Below are 27,865 nucleotides of genomic sequence, written 5' to 3' on the forward strand. Positions count from 1 at the left end.
ATAAGGGCCAAGGTTGAACCAGTAGTGGGAGGCTCGGACCCGACCCACTGGTAGCCCTACATGTGCTGAAAGTGCAACCAAGCCGTATACAAATAAGCTAGATCTAATTTAAGCTCAGCTTATTTTGTAATCGAGCGGAGCTTGAGCTAGCTCATTTAATTATAAATCAATTTTTAATTGTTTGGAGATAGCTCATTTAGGAGATATAGCAATAGTATAATTTTTTTTTAAGATGTTTAATTATATAATTAGAGCTAAGAATCTTGACCATATTCTAACTTATCTAGATTAACAAAATTGGAGACTGGAAGAACAAAAATAAAGAAGTAAGAATCCCATATTTGGTTGGGGCAGGGACAGAAGAGAGAACCATTTTTTACTATTTAATTAAAATTTTAAAGAAGAGAGAATTTAAAAAAAATTAATTTCAATTTTTTTTTTTTTTTGCCAAAACGGATGATATATAAACTTACAAACGAACACATCTAAAATAAAATCAAAATACAGTACCGCTCGAAGCGCTCTAAATAGCTCTTTTTTAGTCCTTCTAAAATAATATATGGTATATAAATTATTTATATATTTATATTTTAATTATCAAGAGTTTAGCACGGGACATTAAGTCTTGCTCAAGCTTGACTCTTTTTGCTATATAACCAGTCCCAAAACTATGTTCAAAATCCAGCATAGGAATACGATTAAAAAATACATTTTTAAATTATTTTATAATTCAAAGTATAGATCATATAATGAAAAAGATCGATTTTAAAAATTAATAATGAAATATAAAACAATCCAAATCAAAGACCCACTTTTACCACTAAAAATGTCAAGAAATCAAAAGATAATATAAATTATGATTTGTACTATTAAAAATATCCAAAAACTTTATTATATAAAGACAGAAATATCCGATTTCATTATACTAATATACTAGAATATATATAAACATTTAAATCTAAATATTATATGAATCAATACACTTTATTACTTAAAACATAGCTCCTACATTACAACCACTCCTTGGTAAACCTATTTAAAGTATATATTGGAAACCATCAAAATTCTGAATTCTATGTTTTTAGTGATATAGACCATGATCAATTATCTTCAATTTTAATGGCCAAGCTTATTGATGTTCAAATTAATTTTGCCAAAAACAAAATTGGGGCACCCACAGTCCAACGACCTTAACCTCCGATCTAACCAGCTCCATGCTTTCCATCATTCCAATAAAACGAATGAAGGCATCCCACATTTGGTTTTAAAAGAGAAGGAACACAAGCTCTATCATCAGCATATCATCTAGTGAATGAGAAAATTACCTTCAAATTCCACAAAGAAATCATCTACATACAATATACCTCAAGGGTAACAATCTATACAAACTATAGAGACCTTCCGGCCATGTCCCAAACATTTGAAGACACATAGGATAAGATGGAACTGAAATTATATCCCAAGCTATCACCATGCCAACAACCGAAGCATCAACATCATGTTTAGTGTCTCTAACACTGACAGGATGGGATCGAACCTGGTACACACAGCAATTATTCCTTGCAAAACATTTGAATTAGCACACTTGGATTATATTGTTGCAAGCAAATGAAGCTATAATACCACTATAATACCACAAGAAGCTACAAAATAACTTGAACATGTTCCTCACTGACATACCTTCCCCAATCTTGTTAGATAATGGAAAAAAGTAACCTAGAATGCCACAAATCTAAGAGGAAAGATAACTGAAAGGACACTCGAATTTGAACAAGCTAAATTTCACAATACAATAGAATTCAACTGCAACCTAGAGAGGATCCTGACTCATAATTTGGGATTGGAAAGAATACTTTCTTTTATGTCTTCTGAAAAATCATTTGTTTGAGCTGACATCCATTGTATATTTGTATGCATACCACACTGAATACTGCTTAAGGCTAAACAAATTGGTAGAGATTCAGTTCATCAGTGGGCCTCAAAAGTTGACTTCTGTGAGAAGGGTGGACAGGCATGCCTTCTTCTGTTCAAAGTATATTCATCTTCCATACTCAAGAGACAGACGAACACCATGTTATACAAAAGATGGGCACAGGTAACATCTACTTTATACTTTTATTTTCAACAGAGAAAGTCGATTCAAATAGGATTCAAAGAGTAAATACACAAGTCTTAGCGCCTCAGAAGTATCTGAGGATGTCATGTAAAGTGCTGCTTTCCCAAGTAGGTTCTCCCTGCAAGCAGGGACTTGGTTCCACAACACATCCATTTTGCAGACAAATCATCACTGGCAGTGGCAAAAGAATTCAACATAAGAATAATTATCTAAATAAAATAACAAGAGTGTGCTTTTTTTTTTTCAAGAATTACCGTTATTACCTTGCATTACTGTGTGTCAACAAGAAAAAGCAGGGATTTGACATGGGAAGGATAAAAATTGTCTTTCACACATAAAGCTTGGAAATCAAGAATCAGACTTCATGTACAAAAATTCTACTTCTGTAATACAATGACTGTTAAGCAAACACTAAAACTTTTATAAAAACATATGTTAATCAGATAAAAGAGACATGAACTTAGAAACAGCTAGAATCCATTTGTCAATTGGCTATATCTCATACATATCAGGTACCATCATGATCAATAAAGAGCTAATGACTCAGAAAAGTCCTTTGGTGTCATTTGAATGTAGCAGCTCCAAGCAGCTTCCCCCTGCAAAACAGGGACTTGAAGATATCTACAAGTCATAAACTTGGAGATATCATCGCAGGCAGAAAGAAAAAAGCCATTTTAGTTATGAGAGGCTGTTAAAACAAGAGAAAAATCAAGAAGTTGTACAAGAAATAACCGACAACTTTTAAATATAGAAAGGCTCAGCTTTCTATCAGCTTCCTCTATCATGAATTTTCTGAAGCAGAACTGGCATTTTTGAAGCTGTATAGATTCTCATCACAGCCAAAGCATCTCACTGAATCCAAAATACACAGAATATGAAAATATTAAGAATATAAAAGTTAATTTTAAAAGTTCTAAAATAGTATGCATATTAATTTCTTAATGTCAGCTCATATCAAGAAATTCAACCATTTTTTCTACCTTATGCTTCATGTATAATCATCAGAAGCGCGGGTAAGTTATAATCATCGCCAACAAAAGAGTGTTTCGAGTAGCAATACATCAACCAAAACTTAAAACAAAACCACCCAAACTGATTTCTTTTTGTTTTGCCCTTGTAGCCTAAAAGGATAAGGTATCATTAGTAATGACGAAACCAAAGACAGCAAATAGAAAACCACTAAAAAAACTAAATTTTGATCACTTTGTGCGCTAAAAGTGTGATTTTTGATTTTAAAAATTACCAAAATTTCACACTTGTTGGTACACATATAGTTGTGATGAGAGATTTGAGAGGCAAAACCATCGAAGAAGAGTAAATCCCACGTTATCCCTGCCGTCTTCGCCAAATGCCTAACGCCTTCATGACTAGGCTCTTTGGGCGGCAAAATTACCAAAAGACCTAAAGTGCGGAAAGGCAAAAGGAAGAAAATACAATCAAAAGAATTGCAATCTAGTTATTATGTTGAGCCAGATCAGTAGTTGGAAATCATGAACAGAATTGGAACACGCAACGGCGATTAAATCTAGCATGGAGGTTTCCATCTCACGCAAGATCTCAAGAAAAGCCCGGAGCACAACGTGGGATACTTCCACAAAAACCTAAGACCCTAAAATCTCTCAAATCCAAACATTAGGCATTAGTTCCTCGCAAAATCCAATACTTCATCCGAATAACAAGTCCAAAGATCGAAATTATTCTCGAATCAAAATCAAAAAATCAAAACTTTCATCGAAACAAAAGGTAAAGATCGAAACTTTTCTCAAAACAGAAAGAAATAACAGAAAATTTGGATACTTTCGACAATGAATAAGGCCTAAACTTACTCAAAAAAACCCAAAATACCACGAACCCTCTCATAGCAAGCTGATTAGGGTTTTAGTTTTTCAGGCATTAGAATGAAAAGAAAGCTTAGAAGAGGCATCACGAAGCAACGGAAAGACGCCACCTTTCGCCGTCCATCAACACTCGTACAAACCCCACAACAAGAGCTAAACCCAAAATCGAAGGTACAAGGCCAAAATCGTTCCCCCCCGATTTATAGAGTAACCGAAGAAACCCTAACCCTAGATCGCCGTATAATTCCATATCGAACGGCTGACATGCATTACGAGGAGATCAGGTGTTACACCACCGGTCCGTGCGGGCCGAGACTTGACCCAGCGTTCAGGCCGGCTTCAAGACGGCCCTTTGAACCGGCCGAGCCCAGGATCGTGCCGAACCAAATCGGCGACGCGGAAAGGAGAGAGAGATGTGACCGTTCAGTGGGATCGAGCAGGAATGGATTCAAAAGTCCAATCCACCCTCTTCCCTACCCTCGGATAATGAAAGTTAGTGATCCATTCTATAAGTAGGTTATCAATTTTTCATTCGATTTCTACTCTAGTCTCGGATCCTCTTGTTGCTGGATTATGTCGTGTTCTTTGAGTTTCTGCCCATGATCCCAAGGTCTGCATTTTTGTTCGAGATTTTGTCTTTTAACCTGTCTAGAATGAAACCAACTCCATGGTGTAAGAGCTCCTAGTAATGCAGCCTCTTATAAGAATGGTGAAATTAGGGTTTTTTTAGGGTTTGAGAGAGGGTGGAGGAGGGCTGGTAGATGAAATAACAATAGTAGGATGGCATTTGGTGTAGATAATATGATAGTTTATGTTGCGGGGACGGCATTCTGCCGGAGCCTCACACAACAGCCTAGCCCACATTAAGCTAGCAGAGAGGACCGCGTTCCTCCCGAGGTATTGTCCGCTTTGGGGGTCGAGCTTATCCGGAGCCCTCCTCACGATTTTGTCCCACAAAAGGGCCCTCAATAGGAAAGAATTTCCACCCCCCATTTAAAGCAAGGAACATTTCCGCTACTAGCCGATGTGGGACTAAATTCAAGGCCCCCTCCCCCCACAACATAGCCCCCCCAGCGGGAAGGTTTCGGCCAGGTTTTACCCCAACAGGCCCCCACAATCCTGAAGGGTAGTCAATGGAGAGAGGAGGCGCCCCTTTCTGGCGCGTCATCTGTTGCGGGGACGGCATTCTGCCGGAGCCTCACACAACAGCCTAGCCCACATTAAGCTAGTAGAGAAAGAACACCGCGTTCCTCCCGAGGTATTGTCCGCTTTGAGGGTCGAGCGTACCCGGAGCCCTCCTCATGATTTTGTCCCACAAAAGAGCTCTCGAGAGGAAAGAATTTCCACCCCCCATTTAAGGCACGGAACCTTTCCGCTACTAGCCGATGTGGGACTAAATTCAAGGCCCCCTCCCCCCCACAACATAGCCCCCCCCAACGGGAAGGTTCCGGCCAGGTTTTACCCCAACGGGCCCCCACAGTCCTGTAGGGTAGTCAATGGAGAGAGGAGGCGCCCCTACCTGGCGCGCCATCTGTTGCGGGGACGGCATTCTGCCGGAGCCTCACACAACAGCCTAGCTCACATTAAGTTAGCAGAGAAAGAGGACCGCGTTCCTCCCGAGGTATTGTCCGCTTTGGGGGTCGAGCGTACCCGGAGCCCTCCTCACGGTTTTGTCCCACAAAAGGGCCCTCGAGAGGAAAGGATTTTCACCCCCCCATTTAAGGCACGGAACCTTTCCGCTACTAGCCGATGTGGGACTAAATTCAAGGCCCCCTCCCCCCCAACAGTTTATTTTTAAGTTTTTGATCCCATTATAGTTGTTATTAGAAGAAACAGAGATTATGGGTATGTTCGCTCTGATACCATTTGTAATAACCTAAAATCTTATCCAACTAGTCAGAAGGTATTATTTGATTTTTTTTATTTTGTATGAGTACTCAAGATTTATCTAGCGAATAACCGACGTGGGACTAAACACACGTCCGCACAGATCCTCATATTTAAGGTATTCGATATTTTTCCGATATGGCATATTGATGTTACAATTAGCTTGAAAGCTTCTGTTGGGCTCAAAATAGATTATTAGCATATTCATGCTCGCGTCAACTTTTATTTTGATCAATATATCAATACAGATTAATTGGAGCTAAACTTTGTATCATTAAACGAATACAAATTAGATATTAACAATATAAATATAAATACAAATACCAGTTTGATAGCATAAATGAGGTGGATAGATTATTGTTCGGCTTTATGTTTTATTTATTCAAACTATGCAATCCTTCACACTTTCTTTTGTTTTATAAAAAAAAAAGATAAAAGATACAATTTAAACATTGAATTCACCCAATCACGGCTCTTTTAATAGCTGATCTGTATTCTCTAAAATACAAAGTGATAAAAAGCCGATTGTTGGTAGCTCGAGAGTGTGACCTACTAAATTAAAGATCGACATAAATAAATTTCATTGGGGTATTTGCGTATATCCATATCTATATTCTATCCTTTTCTTATAAATACAACTAAGCGTATGGATGTTAGTTGATTAATATAAATAGGGAAACAAATGGGACCGGACATTATCCAATACATTTTTGCTTTAATTTCTACTTATCAATATGGATATTAATATCACACTAATCTAGATGCAAATATGCAACCTACCTTTTTCTTCCATCTATCTTGCAATTGCCCCCCAAGGCAATATTATGTTTTTTCTATCTCGTCTCAGTTTTTGTATGAAAAGCATGTGAGAGGGACTAATTTGTTGAATTGAAATATGCCCCAAAATGTTATGGAAGCAAACTCTTAATTGGATTGCATTACTAGTTGGATTTAGCCAAGTTGTGGTGGAATAGTAAAGCCGACCATAACTAGTTAACTACTGTAGTATATTATGCAATTGAAAGCTTATTGTTGCCTCATGTGGACTTAAGATGAGATAATTTTTGGGAGGAACATTTTCATAATATCTAGAATTTGGGATAAAAAAAAAGTTATTTAGTGCTATATAGTTTAACCTCAGATGGAAGAGGCAAACCTCCAAATCTCAGGCTCAACTATTTTTTTTTTTTTTTGGTTACAAGAAAAAAAGAGAAGAGAAGTGAAAAATGGAGTCTCAGAAAAAAAAAAAAATAATAGATAATTTTTTCATCATTCTTTGAAATGATTGTTGATATTTTTAATATTAATAACTTCTAAAAACCAATGACATAATGCCTCAAAAACGAATGATATAGTTTTCCCTCCCTAAATAGCGTTGTGATCTCATTCAGAAAAAAAAAAAAAAAAGGGAAAATTTTGTGGGAAATTATAGAGACGTGTTTTTAGCTGTCTTTTTTTTTTCTTACATGGAGTTTTTCCATGTCACCCCTAGCTGTCTAGTCTCTATTCATTATCTTTGGACAAATCCGTTTCCCGTTTCCCTTTCCCTGCCTACGGGGAGATCTGGTTAATTATATTTTGCCAAACCGTTTCCCATTTCCCGTTTCCCTTTCCGTGGCACCGGGGAGGTCGGGCAACGCTGGATTCCGTGGCGATCTCATTTAAAACTAATTTAAAAAGGTAAGAGAACAAGCATCACGCGGCCTTAGCCGAAAGTCAGAAACCAGAGATCCTCGCGAGTGTCCTTCCATGGAGCTCAGAGGCTTCTCTTAACGACGATTATAAGAAGAAGAGACGCTGATCGGACCCCAAAACCCTAACCTTAACCCTCGCGGAGATTCGATTCAGAAATACCTCCTTCTCCCCCAAATCTCCGAGGGATTCCATCCCACACCTGTCGGTGCTCAATTCCGTCTTCCTTCCGTCGTCCTGTTGGCCGGCGAGCGGCGGGATTTAGGGTTCGTCTTGGGTCTGGAGATGCGCTCCGGTGGAGCGGGCGTTGCCTCTGATCTGATCGGCTGTTGGTGGCTCTGAGGAGGGATGAGGAGGAGGCCCTTTGATCTCCGGCGGTCGGCGCGGAGGCGGTGGTCCTCGAAGGGGTGGGCATGGCTGGTGGTGGGCGGACTGGGAGTTCTCTTGTTCCTTATTGTACTCAGCCGCGAGAAGCAGCCGAGATCCGTGCCCTCGTTCCCCCAGGTCAGACCTTTTACCTCTGATCTTGATCTCGACGCGTGATCCATCGGAAAGTAGTTTCCTCTTGAGTTCTTCTAATGTTTTGATCTATCTGATGTTTGAATTTCTGAGGAAATTTGCACTTCTTCTGATCTGTTTTTAGTTATTTTTGCATGGGATACTCAAAATTTTTGATTTTTCGAGCATGCAACTTGGGTGTTTTTTTTTTTTAAATAAATGTTTACTGAAACTGATCAGTCTCCAGGTAGGTTCTTGGGAATGCTTTTACTTTCCTGGTCTTACTAGAATCTTAGATGCACTACATGTATGAAGCAGCTGGAAAAATGAAGGCCGATTTGACCGCCAGGATCAAACTTCGTAGATCAACACACAAAGTAAAGCAAACTGGACAGAACCCTTCTTTTGGTGAAGGAAATTCTCTCCGAAAAGATTTATTAGTATATCAAAATGCTGCCTTATTAGAAGTATATGGGACCTGGCCCCTAACCCTAATAGGCATTAAACCTGGTACAAATCATACTCAAAATAGGATGAAGAAACATGCTGGAATTATTCAATACAAATACGACCAATTGATCATAGTACCTATTGGCTGAACCTTGTGCTGGATCAATGTATTCATGATATTTAGACTAACAAGTCATGTCTTTGGCAAAATCAATATTTAGATGCTTAATAAGTATGCCTATGGTTCTTCTCTTGATTGTCTTTACTTGAGTTAATAGCAAGCTTATTGAGACAATTTATTTTATTTTTCAGTATAAACTCCAAAGATTCATAAAAATGCACTCTTGTAGTCTTAGGGACCAAAAAGTGTAAGACCTTGTACCATTGTTCAATGCCAAAACCCATACCTCTATATGGCCCACATAACTTCTTCCATGTCCTAAGTTATGCAAATAAAAAAATATTTTTTTTGTTATTTATATTGTTAAATGAAAAGAAATATTTTGAGGCTAAGCTGAAATATCCATATTTCATGGTTGCTTCTTTGGATCCTTTTGACTTGTGAAATGTGATGGTAAACTTTAGTTTTCTTATTTCTATTTTGATAAGCTATTTAAAAGACCACAAAATTAGTCTTTTTTGCGGGATCGAAGGAAGCCATATTACAAAGTTTAAGCTCTTTATTATCCTTCATTTTGCTGGTGCAGGAGCTTGAAATATGGTAATTGGTCATATTAGTTAGTAAGATTAAGCTATTGAAGCACTTAGGTTAGTAGCATCATTTCATGCTTTAAGGTGGGGTAACAATATGGAAGATTCACATCTATGTCCTTTTCTTTTTCCTCTCCTTCGTTGGTAATTTGGGAAGCCAAACTCATCACTAACACCTGAAGAAACAACAGCACAACTATCAACTTCTTTGCTGGGTTGCCTGAATATCAACCCAGCTAATATGGTTAGATCCGGAGACCTCCTGGCCAGCTAACCAGACTGGTTAGTTTGCCTCATGGGAAGCTTGGGTAGTCTCAATTGCATCGATGAGTTCTCAAATGTCTAACTGCATGCCGCAGTGCCTGATGAGCACCACTAGTCCATGTCACGACAGTTAGCTAATTTCCCTACAGCCTTGGAATTAGTTCCAAGCTACTAACACTTCCTCCCATGCACTTGAACTCTAGGGTAGAGATGGAGGAGTTATGCTCCTGATGTAGAGAATTCTGCTGTGGAAATCTTGAAAGATAAAATAAGTAACACATACCCATTGGCATAGGTAGCACCATCAAACTTTAAAACAGGTACATGCATTAGTTGGGGAGAAACTTCTAGGAGGCTAGAGAGAGACCAGTTGTGGCTACCCAATTGTAATTGCAGTCAGGAATAACCCTCCTCTATTATGGTGCAAGGAGACTCTGAAGCTGGTGAATTCTTACAGTGGGCCAGTTGAGCTGCTGCAGAGGTCTTATGTGGAAAACACCATCGACCATCCATACTGTCCACCCTATGTAACGTAAGACTGGTTGGGTAGCAGCTCAAGAAGCTTGTCAGGGGAGTTGAAGTTCCATGGGGATTTGGTCTGATGAGCAATAATGGGTCCAAGTTTCCTTTGCTGGGCTGTGTTTAATTAACACGCGATCAATGTTGCACTTAGTACGCTAGGGGGGATATCCCAACTTGGGCCAAGAAGGATTTGCATGGAAGTTGGCACTGTTGTAGCTTCCACAAAAAATATCTAAACTGTGGGGTGGCTGTGCTCTTTTAGATCCACTTGAATTGCCCACCTTCATTGGAACTTGGAGTCATGGCAGCAAGCTAATTGGTAGACATCCTTGATAATAGCTTTGGAATGTGTCCTAGTTTCAAAAACATAAATTAAGCTAATGAAGCAATAAAACCTTTAAGAATTTCAATGTCTTCTATCATCTTTACCTTTTAATGTTCATTTCTTGCTTAGCATAGCAACACCTTTTGCAAGCATTATGAATCTTATAGATCATTGATACTGGTGGACAATATCAAGCTTGACTGAGATAAAGTTCTGTACTAAATCTACTCAACAGCAAGAGTCAGTAAGGGAACTCGAAAAGATTCAAGAAAGGGATCATTTTAACATCTGAGGTGAGGGTCATAACCCTATATCAATTATTCATGCTCCTAGATTGTTTTCTGCTAATAGGGAAGAGATGTTAGGTATGCATATACTAGCCTATTTTCTTGAAAAGGGTACGGAAGGGTTTGAGCTTTTTAATTTTCATATTTTGATTGGGTATATAATTGAAAACTGGAAGATGATGGTCTATACATATTGGTAGTGAGAAAGATGGCTATGTGTGCTATAACATCTCCACCAAGATTTGCAATCTAGGCACTGAATCCCATACAAGTACTATGTTGGTATAGTGTCGGTAAGCTCGGTAGGAGGTTGGTTCGGTGTACCGACACTTGATACGCCCTACGAAGTGCCGATTTAATATAGGCATGGTATGATATACTTGATACGGGATGGTACTCACCGGTACCATGAACCTTGGCCGCAACATGTGCTCAGTTATACTATGAATTAACTTAAACCTCTCTTACTAATTTGATGGCACACTGGAGAAAGCAATTTTGATCTTAAAGTAGATTTGGAAAAAAAAGACACCATCCAAGGTGCCTATAAAATTATGTGAAATTATTATGTATCAATTATATCAATATAAATGCTTAACGGTTTCTTGAACAGCTAAGCAAGCTTAATGTTCAACAGATTTTTGGTCAGCTTAGCCAGTTAAATAGCTCCTTAAGTTCTTAAGTGACTATTTAATCTGCGTAGCTTCTTAAATGATCCATAGCATATGTTACGAAAAATTATGTTTGCAGTGTTTAGCATATTTGTTTTTAGTTTATCATCTACAATTGTAGTTTGTTCATCTCATTTAAGGTTTTGACTTATCTAAAACATGTCTTGTTATCTAGACCTAACTGTACTAGGATGATCGAAAAGTGGTATTTTGCTTTATTTGCACCCTCCTTTGGTATTTATTCTCATAATAAGGAAGCCACTTCAGCACCCCATCAGCGAAGGAAGGTCATTTGCCCTTCCTCTCTCTATTTCTGCATCTCTTCTAATTTTTTACTTTTTATGCCTCTACAAGCTTTCTTCAGTATATCACTTTATTATCCTCCTGGTTTTACTACTGAAACTAATAGCATGGTTACCCCCATATTGATTAATGAATAGGTTTGAAACTACTTTAGTCACTATATGTATAGTTTTTACATTTCACTGTCACCCTTTTGGCCACCTTGTTTATTGAATTATATTGGATTGTTTATTACAAGCTTAGTTGAGTATTCCGATAAAGTATGAAAGAAGGATGATGTACAGCAAAATTGCAAAGATACTAACAATCATTCATAAGGGCCATATGCTATTTGAGTGATGTGCAACAATTTAGGGAACTTATAAGGATCTTTAAACTAGTTAAAATTTACATTTGCATGGTTTATTTAACCTGTCAATTGGAGAACTCACTTTCTGTCCTGTTGGAGGATGGGAAGGGGGAAGGAAAAGCGAGAAGGGAAAGGGATATTTGTGGTCAGTTGATGAATGGTTAGCTTTTCCTTTAGATGGTTGAGTGATGAATTAACTTTTCTTTTTTAAGGAACGAATATTGTGATTAGGTCATGTTGATGAATTATAAGTTCACGCCACTTACTATATGGGTGGGCTTGATAAGATCTATAATTTAGTTTCATCTAAGGAAGCTTTTTACGTGGATGACAAAATTAGGTTTGGTATTTAATGTAATACTTTCCACTTAAAATTTACGTCCATTCCTATGATTTGGTTTTGGGTTCTACATTAATAAAGTTTGTGTTCTGTTGAATTTAGAGGCCTTGATTTGATATGTTTAAACTTGACTCATTTGTGGCTCTAGGGCATGCACCACGGATTGACATCATGCTACTTTACTTTGAGAGGGAGAGCTGGGCAAGGGGCATTAGGCTACTTTGTTTTCCATTATCTAAAATAGATTAGCTGCAGATATTTTGGAGGCTTGCTGGTATGCCAATTGCAGTTCTGTTATTAATTGAACAAGTGAACAAGGTAAATGCCAAATCAAAAATTCAGAGGACATTTGATCAGTAGTCTAAAATATAATACTTGAATGCAAATTCTCTCATCTTAGGTGAGAAGGCTTTAGTTAACGTTGATGGCTATAAAAAGAATGCGAGAAGCTTGCCTCAGATAACCAGAATAACTGGAGTTAGATAGGACTTTTCTATCAGTAGACAGGTGGGATTGTTGAAGTTGAAATTTGCATTAGCACGTTGGTCGCTCATTGCATTCCATAATTAAAATTTTAAAAATAATACTGAAAATATGTTTATATATTTTGATAGTTGGAAACCGAAGAGTAATAGAGGACGTATGTGAGATGATGCTCATGTAGATGTGGACGCTAAGGTGGACCTGCAATCTTAGTCAGGCTGTTATGTCCAAAACATAAGTCTGAGATTTAGGTATTGCTTGTTTGCTTTTTGAAAAAAAAAATCCGAAACTGACAAAGGAATTTAGTGCAATATTAATAGAAGACAAGATGAGAAGGTTATATTCATGTGAAGAGAACCTTTGTTCTTCTTCTCAACCTAAAACATCCTCCATACAGAGATAGCTGAAAGGAATTATTTCATTTCCTTGCCAGTGGAGAATTATCTTTTCCTTTCCTTTTATGCATGGACGTTAATAGAATTGGGAATCAGAATGCTTGCAAAGAATGGGTTACATGATTACAATAGGCATGGGTGGTTGACATGAAAGACGTTCCATCTCTACTTGACTAAAAGCTGAAGCATTGAACATATTCTTGGCCCAGCTGAATTATATAGTTAACTTTGTCCGTTTTTAATGGCCAGATGAAATATAAACTAGTTGATGAATTTTCCTAATTCCCATCATACTTCAGCCAATCATCCCTATGCATTGGTACGGCCTGTTCTTCCATTTAAATTTGAGGTTCTCTAGAGTGGGCATTGCTAAAAACTGGTCACAGAGGGTATGCATCAGATGTACTACACAGACATGTATTCTCATGGATAGGGACTTCTCTGGATTGTAAACTGTGCTGGTAAATAGTTCTCTTTTTTGACCGAGTGCTGGTAAATAGTTCTCATCTTATATGATTCTGGTTGCAGCTCATTTCCGAAATGGAATAGCTGTGTCAAGGTTGATATTCTACATGTTCTCTGTGGCATTTTCTATAACATAATATATCCATATGCCAATTCATATTCTAAACGTTCTATTCTAGCTGATGTTTCGGTGCCACTTGATACTCATCCAATCATTTGAGCTTACTCTTGCAACTCCTCGAGTGTCTTGCAGAAATCTTATCGCTCTAGCCTTACTGAAGGTCATAACATCACTGATGAGATGCTGAGCGCTCATTCGTTCACAAGGCAACTAGTCGACCAAATCTCTCTTGCAAAGGCTTTTGTGGTCATCTCTAAAGAAAGCAACAATCTCCAGTTTGCAGCAGAACTTAGTGCCCAGATACGCTACTCGCAAGTTCTCCTATCCAGGGCTGCCACCAGAGGCACCCCATTAACTGCAGAAGAAGTAGAAACAGCAATACATGACATGGCACTTCTGCTCTACCAAGCCCAACAATTCCATTATGATGGTGCTACCATGATGATGAAGATGAAGGGTCAAATCCAGGCTCTTGAAGAGAGAATGAAATCTGAGACCGAGAAGAGTACACAATATGGACAAATAGCTGCTGAAGAAATCCCGAAAAGCCTGTATTGTCTTGGTGTCAGTTTAACCATGGAATGGTTCAAAAACTCAAATCTGCATAGAAAACTCTCAGAAGGAAAGCACACTCTGGAGAAGCTAAGAGATAACAGTCTCTACCACTATTGTATTTTCTCCGACAACATCCTTGCTGCATCGGTTGTGGTCAATTCAACTGCCATTAATTCCAAGCATCCAGATCAGATTGTATTCCACCTGGTCACCGATGAGGTGAACTATCCACCAATGAAGGCTTGGTTCTCCATGAACAGTTTCCGAGGTGCAACTGTGGAGGTACAGAAGTTTGAGGATTTCAGCTGGCTTAATGCATCATATGTCCCAGTTCTAAAGCAGCTTCAGAACACTGACACCCAGAACTTCTACTTCTCTGGAGGTGGGGATGGAAAAACACCAATTAAATTCAGGAACCCAAAGTACTTATCGATGCTAAACCACCTCAGGTTCTACATCCCAGAAGTCTTCCCAGCATTACAGAAGGTAGTATTTCTTGATGATGATGTAATAGTCCAGAAGGATTTGACAGAGTTGTTCACAATCAACCTTAATGGGAATGTGATGGGGGCCGTGGAGACTTGCATGGAGACATTCCACAGGTTCCACAAGTATTTGAACTATTCACACCCACTGATCCGTGCTCATTTTGATCCTGATGCTTGTGGATGGGCATTTGGTATGAATGTGATTGATCTGAGAGTGTGGCGAAGGAAAAATGTGACCGGCATATATCACCATTGGCAGGAGCGTAATGCAGACCACACCCTCTGGAAGCTCGGCTCACTGCCACCTGGTCTGCTGGCCTTTTATGGGTTGATTGAGACATTGGATCCCAAGTGGCATGTGCTGGGGTTGGGTTATACAAATGTGGACCTTTCAGCAATTAGGAATGGTGCGGTGTTGCACTACAATGGGAACATGAAGCCATGGCTGAAGATTGGGATGGAAAAGTACAAGGTCTTGTGGGATAAATATGTGGACTACTCACACCCTTTGTTGCATCGCTGCTTCATGCATTAGACGATCCTCATGATGGCAGGTGATGTTCATGCAGGGTAGAGTCCTTAATTGCCAAAGCCTTCTGGTTTTGAGTAATTTTCTTTCGAGCGGAATGGTAGAGTAAATTATTCTTTTCTTCAGAAATTCTTCCATTCGTCTATCTAGATTCTCTTTCAAGTTGCAGCATCACTAATTTTTGATGGTTGAGGCCCACCTTATGAACTGTTGGGGTGGAGCAGCAAAGCCATCTGATTGGAATTTCTCAAGCACATTTTTGTGCCAGCCATTCTTAGCAGATGAATTAGTACAGCATGTAATTTATACAGGATCAAGTTGAAAGAGTAAATATGCTACAGTATTTGTTTTTGGGTGATATTCTGCAGAAGTCCTTTGAGCAACATATGATGTTTCCTAGAAGGTACGTTTGCCCAGAATGTTGATTGGTGTTAAACAGAAGAGATTCAGATTTCTGAAACTGTTGGCAGTGGAAGTACCCCATAAGGCCCATGGAGGTAATTTTTCCATGGTTTGGGTAAGATCAGGCTCCTTGTATGTGGTCGATTGTGTCGACGGATAGGCTTGTAACTTTCAGACATGGTGGACCACTTTTCAATTAGCTATTATGTTGGACGCTGTCACAGTTTGAAGAATATGAGGTATCCTTCATTTATAAAGCAGACAATGGCTATGCATTGGCTTGCTTGGTGAAGGTAAGAAGATAGGTGATGGCAGGATAATCTACCCCTGAAATTTTTGTATTTTATTATTAGAGACCTGACACGGTTGTTTTGTTGGAGACAACTAATGTAATCTGTCCTAGTACTCATTTTTTTTACCAAATTATTATAAAAATGATACTTGCAAAATTTCTTGTGCATTTACCTCTCCGACCTCATGTCTGTGAGTTCTCACTGCTGTTCTTTTAATCATTGCTGCAGTAGGAATAAGGCCTTTGCCTTCTACTAGTTGAAGTTTTGGCTCAGTTGTTAACATGTCTTACAAGCCACAAGCACATGGACATGGGAGATCCACTGCTGCATCATGGATTGGTTGCAACTCATGATGTAGATGGAGACCATGGGAGATCCACCGCTCCGCGAACCGTGGCCCTTCCTAGCTTGATTCATGGAGTATGAATCAGTGTGGCGGTTGGCTCTGATTCAGCATCATCACACCAGGCGAACGCATATGCTAGCTGAGCTTTTTCCCAAGCTCAATTTGTTCTGCAACAAAGTTGAGCAGGATTAATGGGTCAGTGTTGCATGGAAGTTGAACAACAGACATCATTCAAATCATGGGATGACAAGAAAATATCCGCAGTTTAAAAATTCTGACTGGCTTAGCAAAAACAATGGCCATGAACAAGGGACTGAGAGGTCCAAATGATCAGGAGGCGAACTTGGTGGTGAATTTCTTGCTAAAACGGGATGGATCTTTTTATAACCTTAGAGTGGTATTAGAAGTTCTCTTTGGGATGTGGCTTGGTACTACTCCCCTGTCAAGAATGTAGGTTGACAGCTTATTTGGGCCAAATGGAGGATAAATTCTGAATTGAGGAAGTAAGATTTTCCTAAGGTTTTAGCTAAGGGTGTATTTGAATGCCGGGAAACTCCTTGGAAATCTCATTTTTCTTGAAATATTTATTTATTTTTTGTTTGTTTTATTAAAAAAATAATGAATTTGACAACTTTTATAACTAGTTTGCTAAAAATCTTTGTCCATGCTATTTTGCTAAAATCCTTTTTTCCTTTTTTCCTTTTCATAGAAAAGTTTTAGTTTTTCTTTTCCTTTCTCAAGGATTTTCTTGCAACCAAACAGACATTCAGCAGATTCTGGCCATGCCTGGAGTTTGCGAGCAGTGGAAGGATACTCCATATTTGGGGCCAAACCTGAGAAATGACTTGAGTTCAAGAGGTGTCTACGCTTGCTGTTCGGTACCAAAGTTCAACCAAGTCCCTTGCTTTCTTTTGGAAGTTATTTTGGAGTCGTGCTGAGAGTTCAAAACAACCGTGTAGTTTCATATTTAGTTCAATAAAAATATAGAAAATTATGAGATATCAAAATCTAAAGCATAATCCATAACAAAATCAATACTTCCAATAATGATGCATCATAATATTCCAAAAAAAACATATTCAGTAATAAAGTATCATTCATCAAATTCCTGCATCATGAATATTGTGAATCAAAATTTATTAATATAATAATTTTTTGCTAATAAATCTAGAAAATATGAAACATTACTTGCGAGTGAAATGAAATGATAAATCCGATTAATTTTGTATGTGTCTCTCAAAGCCTAATATTCAAGAATCATATTTTCAACAAAATTTTACTATGATCATTTTAAAAATAATAATCATAAATATCTTAAGAATAGAAATTTTAAGTTCTAACACCTTCACAGGACTACTTGAGTAGTAGCGCTCGACGTCCTAGTCGGTCTGATCTAGATCATCCAATGGATCAACTACAAATTAAGAACCATGCGAGGATGCAAATTATACTTTACAAAGTATTGACGATGAATGCTAGCGGTGCCCGGCCTAAGCCAGGGTGGAGGATGACATGCCACCCGATGACCATAGATCAGGACCTCCTTCACTAGGGTCAATAAAAATTATTGGAAAAAAGATCTTTCTCTAGGATTTAGCAAACTCTAGTAAAGAGAGAAACTTTGTAGAGATCTACAAAAGAGAGAAAGTGGGGAAAAGAAGAGAAAAGAGAGAAGAAAAGAGCAAAAAGAAATAGGACTCTCTTTCTCTCTTTTTTTTTTTTTTTCTTTCTTTTCTTTTCTTTTTCTTTTCTTCTTTATGTTTTTCTTTTTTTTTCTTGGCTTTTTGGCAAAACATGAGAGCTCATGCTCACCCTTTTCTAAAATAGAGGAGGCCTTATGGCCGGTGGTGGCTGGCTGTAGCTAGCAATGATGGCCACAGTGGCACAATTGGAGGTCCTCCCTAACTAGTGGTTGACAACGGCAATCGATGCTAAAGAAAAAAAACCAAAGAAAAATAGCTCAAAATAGGGTAATCCAAACCGGAGCAAAGCCCTTCTTTCTAACCAAATACGGCGACAACATCCACTTAACTTGAAGTAACCTCATAGCTAGAAGATATTTTTTATGTTTGTTACAGTCTCGTAGCCCAAAAGCTTAAGTTGTTGAGAGAATGGCTAGTCCAACTAATAAATCCATATAGCACCTTTTTTATATATCAATATCATAATTTTTCGCACTAAATCCGGTGACATCCTTATCATAATTGGTTCTCCCTCAAGAGAGGAGAGTCAACCCATGGCCTAAATCCTACCTTATCGCAAGGGCTTATATAACTAATAAAGATGATGATGCCTAATGATCTTAGTTCTGATACTAGGGACTACGACAGAGGACGTTGCTGCAAAAAAGGTATCGGGGATGCACAACAAATCAAAATTATCAACAATGGTGGATAATATTGAAATATTTGCAGAAAAAGAGAAACAAGAAAGAGAGAGAGAGAGAGAGAAAAATTTATTTTTCTGTTCCATCATATTTGGTATAACTCAGAGGTTATATATACTCGTGTACAGACTCCATATATGGAAAATAATATAGGTTGATATAGAATTTCACTAACAATGAAAAATATTATAGGTGATACAGGTTGTCATATGATCCCTAAAATCACTTTAACAAGATTATGCTAACAAAAGAAACTAATATAGATTGACATAGAATCATGCTGATAAAGAAAAATATTATGAGTGATACAGGTTGTTACGTGATCCCTAAAATTATTCTAACATTCCTCCTCAAACTCAAGATGACACTATACGTGCCAACTTGAGTTTGGAAACTGGATCACGAATATACCGAAAAACTGACGTACTAGAAGTGTTGGAGTAGTAGCACAAAAGCTGATATAGCAGATTAGGAGTTAACATAACAACTCAAAAACTGATATAGTGGACTGATTTGTCGGACGGATGTGACATACTGATATGCCTGTCGATGTGGCTGATTGGCTTGCCTAATAATATGGCATCGAGAAGACACAAAAAAGATGATAGTTACAGTGAGGACAGACCTTAGAGAGAAAGCAACCGAAGCTCGACGATGCTTGTAAATGAAAGCACCATAGAAAAAGAGCAAGAGACCTCGAAGTGGATGGTGAAGGAGCCGAGGGCAACAAATAAAATCAGAGATTGAGTACTGGGGCAGCGCCATGCAAATGTACGCCTCCATGATCGAGAGCGGGATTGCACCTACTAAGTTCACTTTTGTCAAGCACTCTGACAGGACGGTATGGCGCGCTGCTCCACACTCACCTGGTCCTTTGGGGTTTGGAGCGGGACCGGGCCTATCGATTCACCTTCGCCAAGCATTGACGAGACGGTGTGATGCGCTGCTCCACGCTCACGTGGTTCTCTGGGGTTTGGAGTGGGACCGCGCCTACCGAGTTCACCTTTAACAAGCTTCTGACGAAGCGGTGTGGCAAGCTGCTCCACGCTCACCTGGTCCTCTAAGATTTGGAGCAGGATTGTACCTACCGAATTCACCTTCGCCAAGCTTCTGACGGAATAGTGTGGTACGCGCCACCTCCTCCTTCATGGAGCTTAACTCCCTCATCTTCGGAGGAATGGGAGCACCGGAGACGGATGCTCAAGGAGCTTTAACTCCCTCATTTTCAAAGGATTAGAAGCATCAGAAGCGGGTGCTCGGGGAGCTCAACTCCCTCATCTTTGGTGGCATCAGCGTGTCCTCGCCCAACGATTCCGTGGAGGAGGAGGTCACCGACACAGAGTGTTTTTATTTTTGCTAGTGTCCATGGCGCAGTCGTTTGTCGATGGAGAGGTGGGTCGATGCGATCCGACGCAGGAGACGCCAGTAGGCCCCGCTCAGCGCGAATCCGATGGCACAGGCGAACATGAACTCCCGCGTCGAGCACTTCATGGGGCGGTCAGCGAAGGAGGGGTGGAAGAGCATCTCCCGGGCGACGGCGGGGTCGGAGGAGACGACGGTCGGGGTGGAGCCGATCGAGAAGCCCATGAGCTGGGTGGCGGCGTCGGTGCCGGCATGCGCCATGGACGTAAGCACGCGATGCGGCAACCTGCCGGTAAGGCTAAAGATGCTGTCGAACACAGGGAGGCCACGGGGGTCCGGGATGGGGACGACGCCCTGGCGGCTCCTGCCGTTGGCCCAAGCAGGACCGCCGGAGGAGAGGGCCCACGACAGGAGGGCCACTGAGACTAAGGCCATGAACAGGGTTGACAGCATGAGGAAACGGTCACAGAGAAGGGGGTCGGCGCCGAGGAAAGCAGGGAGAGTGAACACCCACCAGTCGGAATCGGTGCAGGAACCGGGACCCATTGCTTTGGCTTATTGGAGAAAACGCGAGGCGAAAGAGACGAAAGGAGATTGCGGTATAGAGTAGACCGGCTGCGTTCCGCGGGCACACTGGATGCTCCGAGGCGCGTCAACGGCGAGGATGCCGCAGATGGTGCCCGTGCCACGACTGATGGCGACGGTGGCGGCGGAGCCCATCCCATCCGCGGCGGCGGAGAAGAGGGTGATCATCACTGCGGCTATCGTCACGGCGGCGACGGTGATGGGGAACCTCATCAGACGATCTTGATGGGGCTAGGCTAGACGATACACCGCTCTTCCCTTCAGTGTTGCCTCATCAGGCATGTGGGACGAGAAATTCTGAGGACAAATAGAGAGAGAGAGAGAAATAGAGGATATCTAGATAAAAAATAGAGAATTTTAGGATGTTGACTCATCCGAAAACAGAGATCGATAGATTCGCAATAAGAATATTCAAAGCTTTTAGACATGGCGACGATGGCCATGCAAAAATGACAGAAATGTGGCAGTAGATTATGTAATCGGCAGCTTTGATGCTATGTTGAAATATTTGTAGGAGAAGAGAAATAAGAGAAAAAGAGAGAATTTTATTTTTCTGTTTCATCATATTTGGTACAACTTAGGAATTAGATATACTCAGACTCGATGCATGGGATATAATATAAGCTGATATAGAATCTTACTAATAATGAAAAATATTATTGATGATATAGGTTGTTATGTCATTTTTAAAATCACTCTAATAAAATTATGCTAAAAAAGAAAACCTAATGTAGGTTGGCACATAATTATGCCAATAAAAAAAATATTAAAAGTGGCATAGGTAAAATTATCCATAAATAAATAAATGAATGAGCAGAAGGACTTTGCACGTGCCGTAGTTACGTAATATTCGACGTTAGATTCATATCTAGTGGTAGACAGGCTTTAGGGTTTTTTGTGTGCCTTCCCTTGTTTTTTAAGGCCTTTCAGCCTCTCGAGCAGCCCAACCCTAGCCACTTCTTCCTCCTCACGCTTCTCCTCGATCCGCCTTCGCGCCGGCGGTCGGCGGTGCTCGGGAAGTCTCCCGCGTGGCTCATACGGGTGGGCCGATGGACTCGGCGGTATGTTCTCTCTCTGCGTGTGTCTTGGAACAGTGGGATTGAGACTTTGAGAGTTTGAGCATTCAATCTGAAAGGGAGATCTAAAAAATTTCAAGCTGAGATCTAAACGTGTTTGTTTTCAATCAAATCCTTCCGTTCAAAATCCCTTTTTCTCCAGGTTTTGTATAATTTTCACTTAAACAATTGCGAGACTTCCTTAGATTAGAATCTAATTTCGTAGTCGATTAGTTTTTCAGAAGGATTATACTTAGAAAATTGCAATTGAACGGCGTAAATTTGTCCTTTTTTTGACTTTCTTAATTGTATGTTGGATGTCAAGGAACGCAATGAGACATCTTTCGGCAATGTTTAATGCTGACGCTTCTGATTGGTTCGTTGATTTTTGGGGTTTTCAGATGGCTTCCGTGGAACCTACTGCTCTGGTTGGTGGGACAGCGAACGAGGCTGCCGATGGATTCAGTGAGCGAGAAAAGCCTATCTTTAGGGACATCAGGCGCTATTATTGTGAATATTGTGGGATTTGCAGGTCGAAGAAATCGCTGATAAGATCTCACATCCTTTCCCACCACAAGGTATGGCACGATAAGGTCGTGGGTTAAAGTGATAACATAAGAATAGAGGTAATGGATGCATTGTCCGACTTTGGCTAGAAAATTAGGTTAAAAAAATTTGAATTTTGCATTGGCTTGTCAATAATTTCATTAAAGCTGAGAAGATTTATGTGAAGCTTTGAGGTTAGAGGCAGAATATATTTGTACGATGAAGCAAAACGTTTCCCTACAAGAAAGAAACGTAGAAAGTTAAAATAATGTTTCTATAGAAGTTACTATTAGTAGATTACAAGGGAGGAACAATGAAAGGTAGTGAGGCTTCGAAATGGTCTATGGGTGATATGCACCAGAAAAGAGGAGTTGATGGTGAAAGGTTGAATCTAATAATCCAATTGTCAGATTTTGGAATTTTATTGTGTTTTTAACCTCTTTAATTTGGGTCTAATGAGAGTATATGATAATTGACCTTATATCTCCTTGTTTGTTCAGTTTTTGGCATAAATTTGTTCTTTAATACCTACAAACTCATTGTTTGTTTAAATATTGAAAACTTTGTAGGATGAATTGAAAAATGCACAGACCGATCAAGGAAATGAAGAAAATGAGCTCAACAATCAGCTGCGGCATACTTGCCAGGAGTGCAGTGCGAGTTTCCGGAAACCAGCTCATCTGAAGCAGCATATGCAAAGCCACTCTCTTGAGGTTGCAGCTTCCCCTGCTGTAGATTTAATTCCTTACATACCATTTTTCTGTCTAAATTTTGCTGCAGCATTTACAACTTGACAGTAGTTTTTGCTTAGCTGATGGTCAGCGGGTTCGCATTTCTTTGTTAACCTCTCCTATACTGGATTTGGCAATTATCTAATTTCATCAATAACCACTGCATGGGAGTATTTTCTAGAAATGACTTACTCTCATGGATTGGTACAGTAGTGATGCGTTCACTAATGTGAGAGGGATGATCCTAATTTTATTAATAGGTTTGTCTTTAATCTTTTTAGATACTGTGGTTAATGAATTTCTTTAACAGAGTACATGAAAACTATTTTCTAGGGTATAGATATGAATGCATACTTTTGTGAGTGTACGTGTATAAGTGTGTCTACTTATTTATGTTTCTTTTCATACATTAATAATGGATAACTCAGAGATATTCAGATGTTTGTTTATAGATGACCTAATAAATGCATCAGTTGATAAGCACATATGATTCTCACCCATTTTGTGCAAAATACTATTAGTGTTATTTAAAAAGGTATCCTTTATTGTTTGACATTTATAATTTAAGGTGTCTTTATTGTTTGACATTTATACTTTAAGTAGAATTAAAAACTGACAGAGTTATCAATACAAAATGGAGAAAAAATGATTATCACTTGGAAATTTTTGAGATTCTTGAATTTTGTTAAAAGCTGACAATGGGATGTATAAGTGCCATTCATCGAGAAGTAATAAATATATGTTAATGTTTGCTATACACATAGCTGAAGGTATTGATTTTGCAGGTTTGACCATCGAATGTTTGAAAATGATGTATATATTGCGTGAAGCATTGGATCCCATTTAAAGAACTCCAAAATGCAAAGAGGCAGCATTTAATCTTGTATGGACCAGTATCAGGATGGGGGGACCTCCTGTGAAGCTCCATCAAGAAAGCCTCAATCACGCATTTCCCATGAGGTTAGCCCTTAACTGTTCTACTTAGACATTATATCATGTTATTGCCATGTCAATTTTTTAATTTGGAATATGTTGAGTTATGAGGTTACCATGGTTTACTTTTTGTTTTTTCATCCTTTCACAATCTGTTAAATGACCATGGTTATGGGGAGCTTGTGATGCCACTAAATCGTCTCATGTTAAAGATAGGTGACATGTGAATGATGTGATACTATAGTCTTGCCATGGTATTTAATTTATTGGGCATTTGCAGAAAGTATTTAATCTTCACGAGTTGTTCTTTTGTTCCATTATCATAAACGAAGTTGTTTCATCTTTTGCATGTGAACATGACAAAGGTACCTGCACTAATTTTTCAACTCTTGATTCACTTGTACCATTATTTATCGTTCATCATTGAGTTGATGACTCATCAGGAGGATGTGGTTAATTTGAAGATGAAACAAGGAACTAGCATTCTTGTATTCTATTTATTACTGAAATAGCTTTGCTGTTGTAGCCTGTGCTTGTATTGTTATTAAGGTTCTTTGGTGTCATTTCAGTTTGATATTTGGTAGCACCCTAGTTTTATACAGTGCATGGTAGTTTCTTTTTGTAATATTTTTCCTTCTTGCAGAGGCCCTTTTCATGCCCGCTGGATGATTGTCATTTGAGCTACAGAAGGAAGGACCACTTGACTCGCCATTTACTTCAGCACCAAGGAAAACTTTTTACTTGCCCAGTGGAGAATTGCAACCGCAGATTTGCAATTAAGGCTAACATGAATAGGCATGTGAAAGAATTTCATGAAGATGGGTGTCTTTGTGAAGGTGAAAAGCAGTACATTTGTCAGGAACCAGGGTGTGGGAAGACATTCAAGTATGCATCAAAGCTGAGAAAGCATGAGGATACACATGGTAGGTTTCTTTACTGAACCATGTCTTTAGTTTTCACTTTTTCTGAGATTGTCTTTAGTTTTCACTTAGCCAAGGAGCATAGAGATTCTTTTCCCAATGTGTCTTTGGCATCAAAAGTTCTGTTCTTATTGTTTTTACTGTTAGAAGCTTAATTTCTATGCTACAGCTAAATTGGATTATGTGGAGGTCGTCTGCTGTGAACCTGGATGTATGAAAACTTTTACAAATACCGAATGCCTTAAAGATCATATCCAATCATGCCACCAATATGTTCAATGTGAGGTCTGTGGTACTCAACAGCTGAAGAAAAACTTAAAGCGACACCAACGCATGCATGACGGGGGTGGTGTGACTGAGAGAATAAAATGTAGCTTCAAAGGTTGCCAATACACATTTTCAAATGTAAGGTTCAGAAATTTATTCTATGGTTTTGTTGCTTCTTTTGATTTTCTAGAAATTCTTATATCATGTTATAATTCATACATATTTCTTTCTTGTGGTCAGAAGTAGAGATTTAAAACTCATTTTCAGAGACCAAAAAATGGTGAACCAAAATCTAACCTAAATGTAGGCAAACATCAAGTAAAACTGAAAAAGACAAAAAGGCAAACTAGAAAACTCTTTCCTGGTTTTCATATTCATAAATATGATAAACATATACTTAAATAAATGAAGTGTATTTGGGTACAGGAGAAGAGGAGATGCATGTCATAAGTAATCTATTAGCTTTTGCCTTTTTTTTAAAATAAGAACCAAAGGTGCAATTAATGATGACTTTCACATTTCAAGGTAGTTATTTTTTTAACATAGAACAGAGGTGTGCTACTCCTTAGTGAAAGGGGAAAAGAATTTCTCAGGTCTTTCTTATTAGGAGTGATGGATTTAAAGTTGAAAGAATTTCCTGTTGATTTTGACATCTCAGTTTTGTCTGATGGCCAACATTTTCAGTTTTAGGGTTGGCTCACAGGATGTATTCTGTAATAACTATCAGATTTATAAGTTGATCCCCACTAATGTCACCCGGGCATCATTTTATGAGCCATCAAACTAGCAGTATGATTAGTTTGCGCTTTGCACTGGACAACTTTGTATTTTCAGTAGCTCTATTTCAGGGGCTTGAGTATGCCAGCAAGCCTTCTCAGCATGTTGCACGCTCTGTTTCTTGAAGTATTGAAGCTGGCAATTTATCAACTGCATGCTTTTAGTAATTCCATTTATGTTGTTTTCATTTGCAGAGATCAAATCTTAATCAGCATATAAAGGCTGTGCATCAGGAACTTCGCCCATTTGCGTGCCGAATCCCTGGTTGCGGGAACAGGTTCCCTTACAGGCATGTGAGGGATAACCATGAGAAATCTGGTGTTCATGTTTATGTTCAAGTAAGTTATTGGGTAACTTTTCCTTTCCTTTTTTTTTTTATTATCTTCATTGCATGCATAAAGGTGAAATATGATGAGGGTACATTCTTTCATGGAGTGCTTGGCCTTCAAAACCAAGGGCGAAGTGGAACTCATTTGAACCTTCTTTAGTATAAGAGGATGAGGTTTCTTGTATCATGTTCTTTGAATGGTGAAATCAGCCTGGATATTTTCAACAGCAATTTGCTACTTTTTGACTGTTATGATTATGATCTGAGTCTATCCTTTCAGTACCTTTTTACTTCACCTTTTGGCGAAGATAATTGTCTAAAGCTTTTGCAAGCCTCTCTTTAACTTTGATCGTGATAGTTGTCTAAAGCTTTTTCACACCTTTCACTTCATGCTTCCGTGTATAGTTACCTGCAGAATAAGGTAGTTGTCAGGCAGTTGTAAACCAAAATATGGCTTATGCTTCCAGATATGTACTTCATTATTGGAGTTAATGTGGTGAGTCTGATTTCAGGGTGATTTTCTTGAAACTGATGAGCATCTGCGCTCGCGGCCAAGAGGTGGGCGCAAGAGGAAATGTTTGTCTGTCGAGACTTTGCAGCGGAAGAGAGTAGTTCCTCCTGGTCAAGTTTCTTCTCTGGATGATGGAACATATTATATGAGATGGTTACTGTCTGATGATCAGCACTGAGTGGTTCACAGGCATATATATATATGTATATATCGGACTGGAAACTTGGTTGCTTTTTAGATAGTTTCTCCTGGTTCTGAAATGACCATCATGTGTCAATATTGTATGATTTTGGGAAACAGCTACCTTGTTGTCATGTTGTAGATGAATGTTAATATATGATTAAGCGAAATTTTTTGCTCTGACAAGTGTCATCATCTCTTTCTTTACTTTGGAAGTAGGAGTAAATTGTGAAGTTTCCTGCATTGTCCAAGTCTTATCAGAGATCAGGTGGTCAGGAGAGGAATCATGTAAGGAGTGATTATTCTGGTGCCAATATGGAAGTCCTGATTAGCGATTTGGTCTGAGACATGTGATATTGTTTATTCCTTTCTTAGGGATGCGAGTTACAAATATCGTGTTCGATGTCTTAGACATTTGGCAAGGTTTATATGATCACTATGATTTCTTCATGTACTTTATGTTCTATACGGTTAAAGGTTTCCCATGAATGAATAATAGAAAGATCAAGCCAAGAGAGAAAATTCAAATGCGCACTGGAAAATTGTCTGCTTTAGCTCTTTTATACCATATGTGATATGTCAGCCTGACTGCTGCATTCTCCCATTAGCATTTTCGACCTTTCAACTCCATAGATATGTCTGAAGCTCGAAATTTAGATTTTCTGGGAGGTCTTTTCATGAACCACTTCGAAAAGGGTGCTTGGGGAATCACTCTGCAGTTTGTTTGGTGTTTGGCAAAGCAGAATGTAAAAACATTGTTTTTTTCCATCTATTTGATATTTACATAATCGGAACTATTTTCAGTTGGTTTGGATCCGACAACTTGGTTGAGCTTTGGATGTGAATTGACCACCTGATCCCAACACAACTGATCAAATTTTTGATTTGCATTTGAGGTTATGATTGGTTGTATCATCTTAAAGTTAGAATTCATCTGCATCTTCTAAATGAACC

General features: G+C 39.0%; 2 protein-coding genes, 1 long non-coding RNA gene and 4 other non-coding genes across 8 annotated transcripts; 2 read left to right on the forward strand and 5 right to left on the reverse strand.

Annotated features, from left to right (window-relative positions):
- Positions 1-1,309: 1,309 nt before the first annotated feature.
- LOC113462911 lies at positions 1,310-4,130 on the reverse strand. Its single transcript, XR_003386232.2, has 2 exons — positions 3,097-4,130; positions 1,310-2,968 (listed from the first exon to the last, which is right to left on the reverse strand). It is a non-coding gene; the product is annotated as an uncharacterized LOC113462911 (long non-coding RNA).
- LOC113462915 lies at positions 2,178-2,292 on the reverse strand. Its single transcript, XR_003386240.1, has one exon. It is a non-coding gene; the product is annotated as a small nucleolar RNA Z278 (small nucleolar RNA).
- Positions 2,657-2,772, reverse strand: LOC113462914. Its single transcript, XR_003386239.2, has one exon. It is a non-coding gene; the product is annotated as a small nucleolar RNA Z278 (small nucleolar RNA).
- LOC113462913 lies at positions 2,867-2,961 on the reverse strand. The gene has a single exon (XR_003386238.1). It is a non-coding gene; the product is annotated as a small nucleolar RNA Z223 (small nucleolar RNA).
- On the reverse strand, positions 3,062-3,149 carry LOC113462916. Its single transcript, XR_003386241.1, has one exon. It is a non-coding gene; the product is annotated as a small nucleolar RNA U36a (small nucleolar RNA).
- Positions 4,131-7,518: 3,388 nt separating the features above from the next.
- Positions 7,519-16,155, forward strand: LOC103709895 (probable galacturonosyltransferase 10). 2 transcript variants are annotated; one of them, XM_008795420.4, is made up of 2 exons: positions 7,519-8,037; positions 13,850-16,155. In XM_008795420.4, exons 1-2 carry the CDS (start codon positions 7,882-7,884, stop codon positions 15,293-15,295), a joined length of 1,602 nt encoding a protein of 533 aa, XP_008793642.2. In that variant the 5' UTR covers positions 7,519-7,881; the 3' UTR covers positions 15,296-16,155. The 2 variants fall into 2 exon arrangements, with proteins under 2 accessions (XP_008793642.2, XP_026661541.1); XM_026805740.2 differs by lacking the exon at positions 7,519-8,037 and adding an exon at positions 8,049-10,596.
- Positions 16,156-21,525: 5,370 nt separating this feature from the next.
- Positions 21,526-27,097, forward strand: LOC103709896 (transcription factor IIIA-like). The gene is made up of 7 exons (XM_008795421.3): positions 21,526-21,724; positions 22,120-22,296; positions 22,834-22,977; positions 24,572-24,851; positions 25,018-25,253; positions 26,087-26,230; positions 26,733-27,097. The coding sequence occupies exons 1-7, from the start codon at positions 21,713-21,715 to the stop codon at positions 26,907-26,909; spliced, it is 1,170 nt and encodes a 389-aa protein (XP_008793643.2). The 5' UTR covers positions 21,526-21,712; the 3' UTR covers positions 26,910-27,097.
- Positions 27,098-27,865: the final 768 nt, after the last annotated feature.

The sequence above is a fragment of the Phoenix dactylifera genome, chromosome 12 (genome assembly GCF_009389715.1).
Source record: "Phoenix dactylifera cultivar Barhee BC4 chromosome 12, palm_55x_up_171113_PBpolish2nd_filt_p, whole genome shotgun sequence".
NCBI lineage: Eukaryota > Viridiplantae > Streptophyta > Magnoliopsida > Arecales > Arecaceae > Phoenix > Phoenix dactylifera.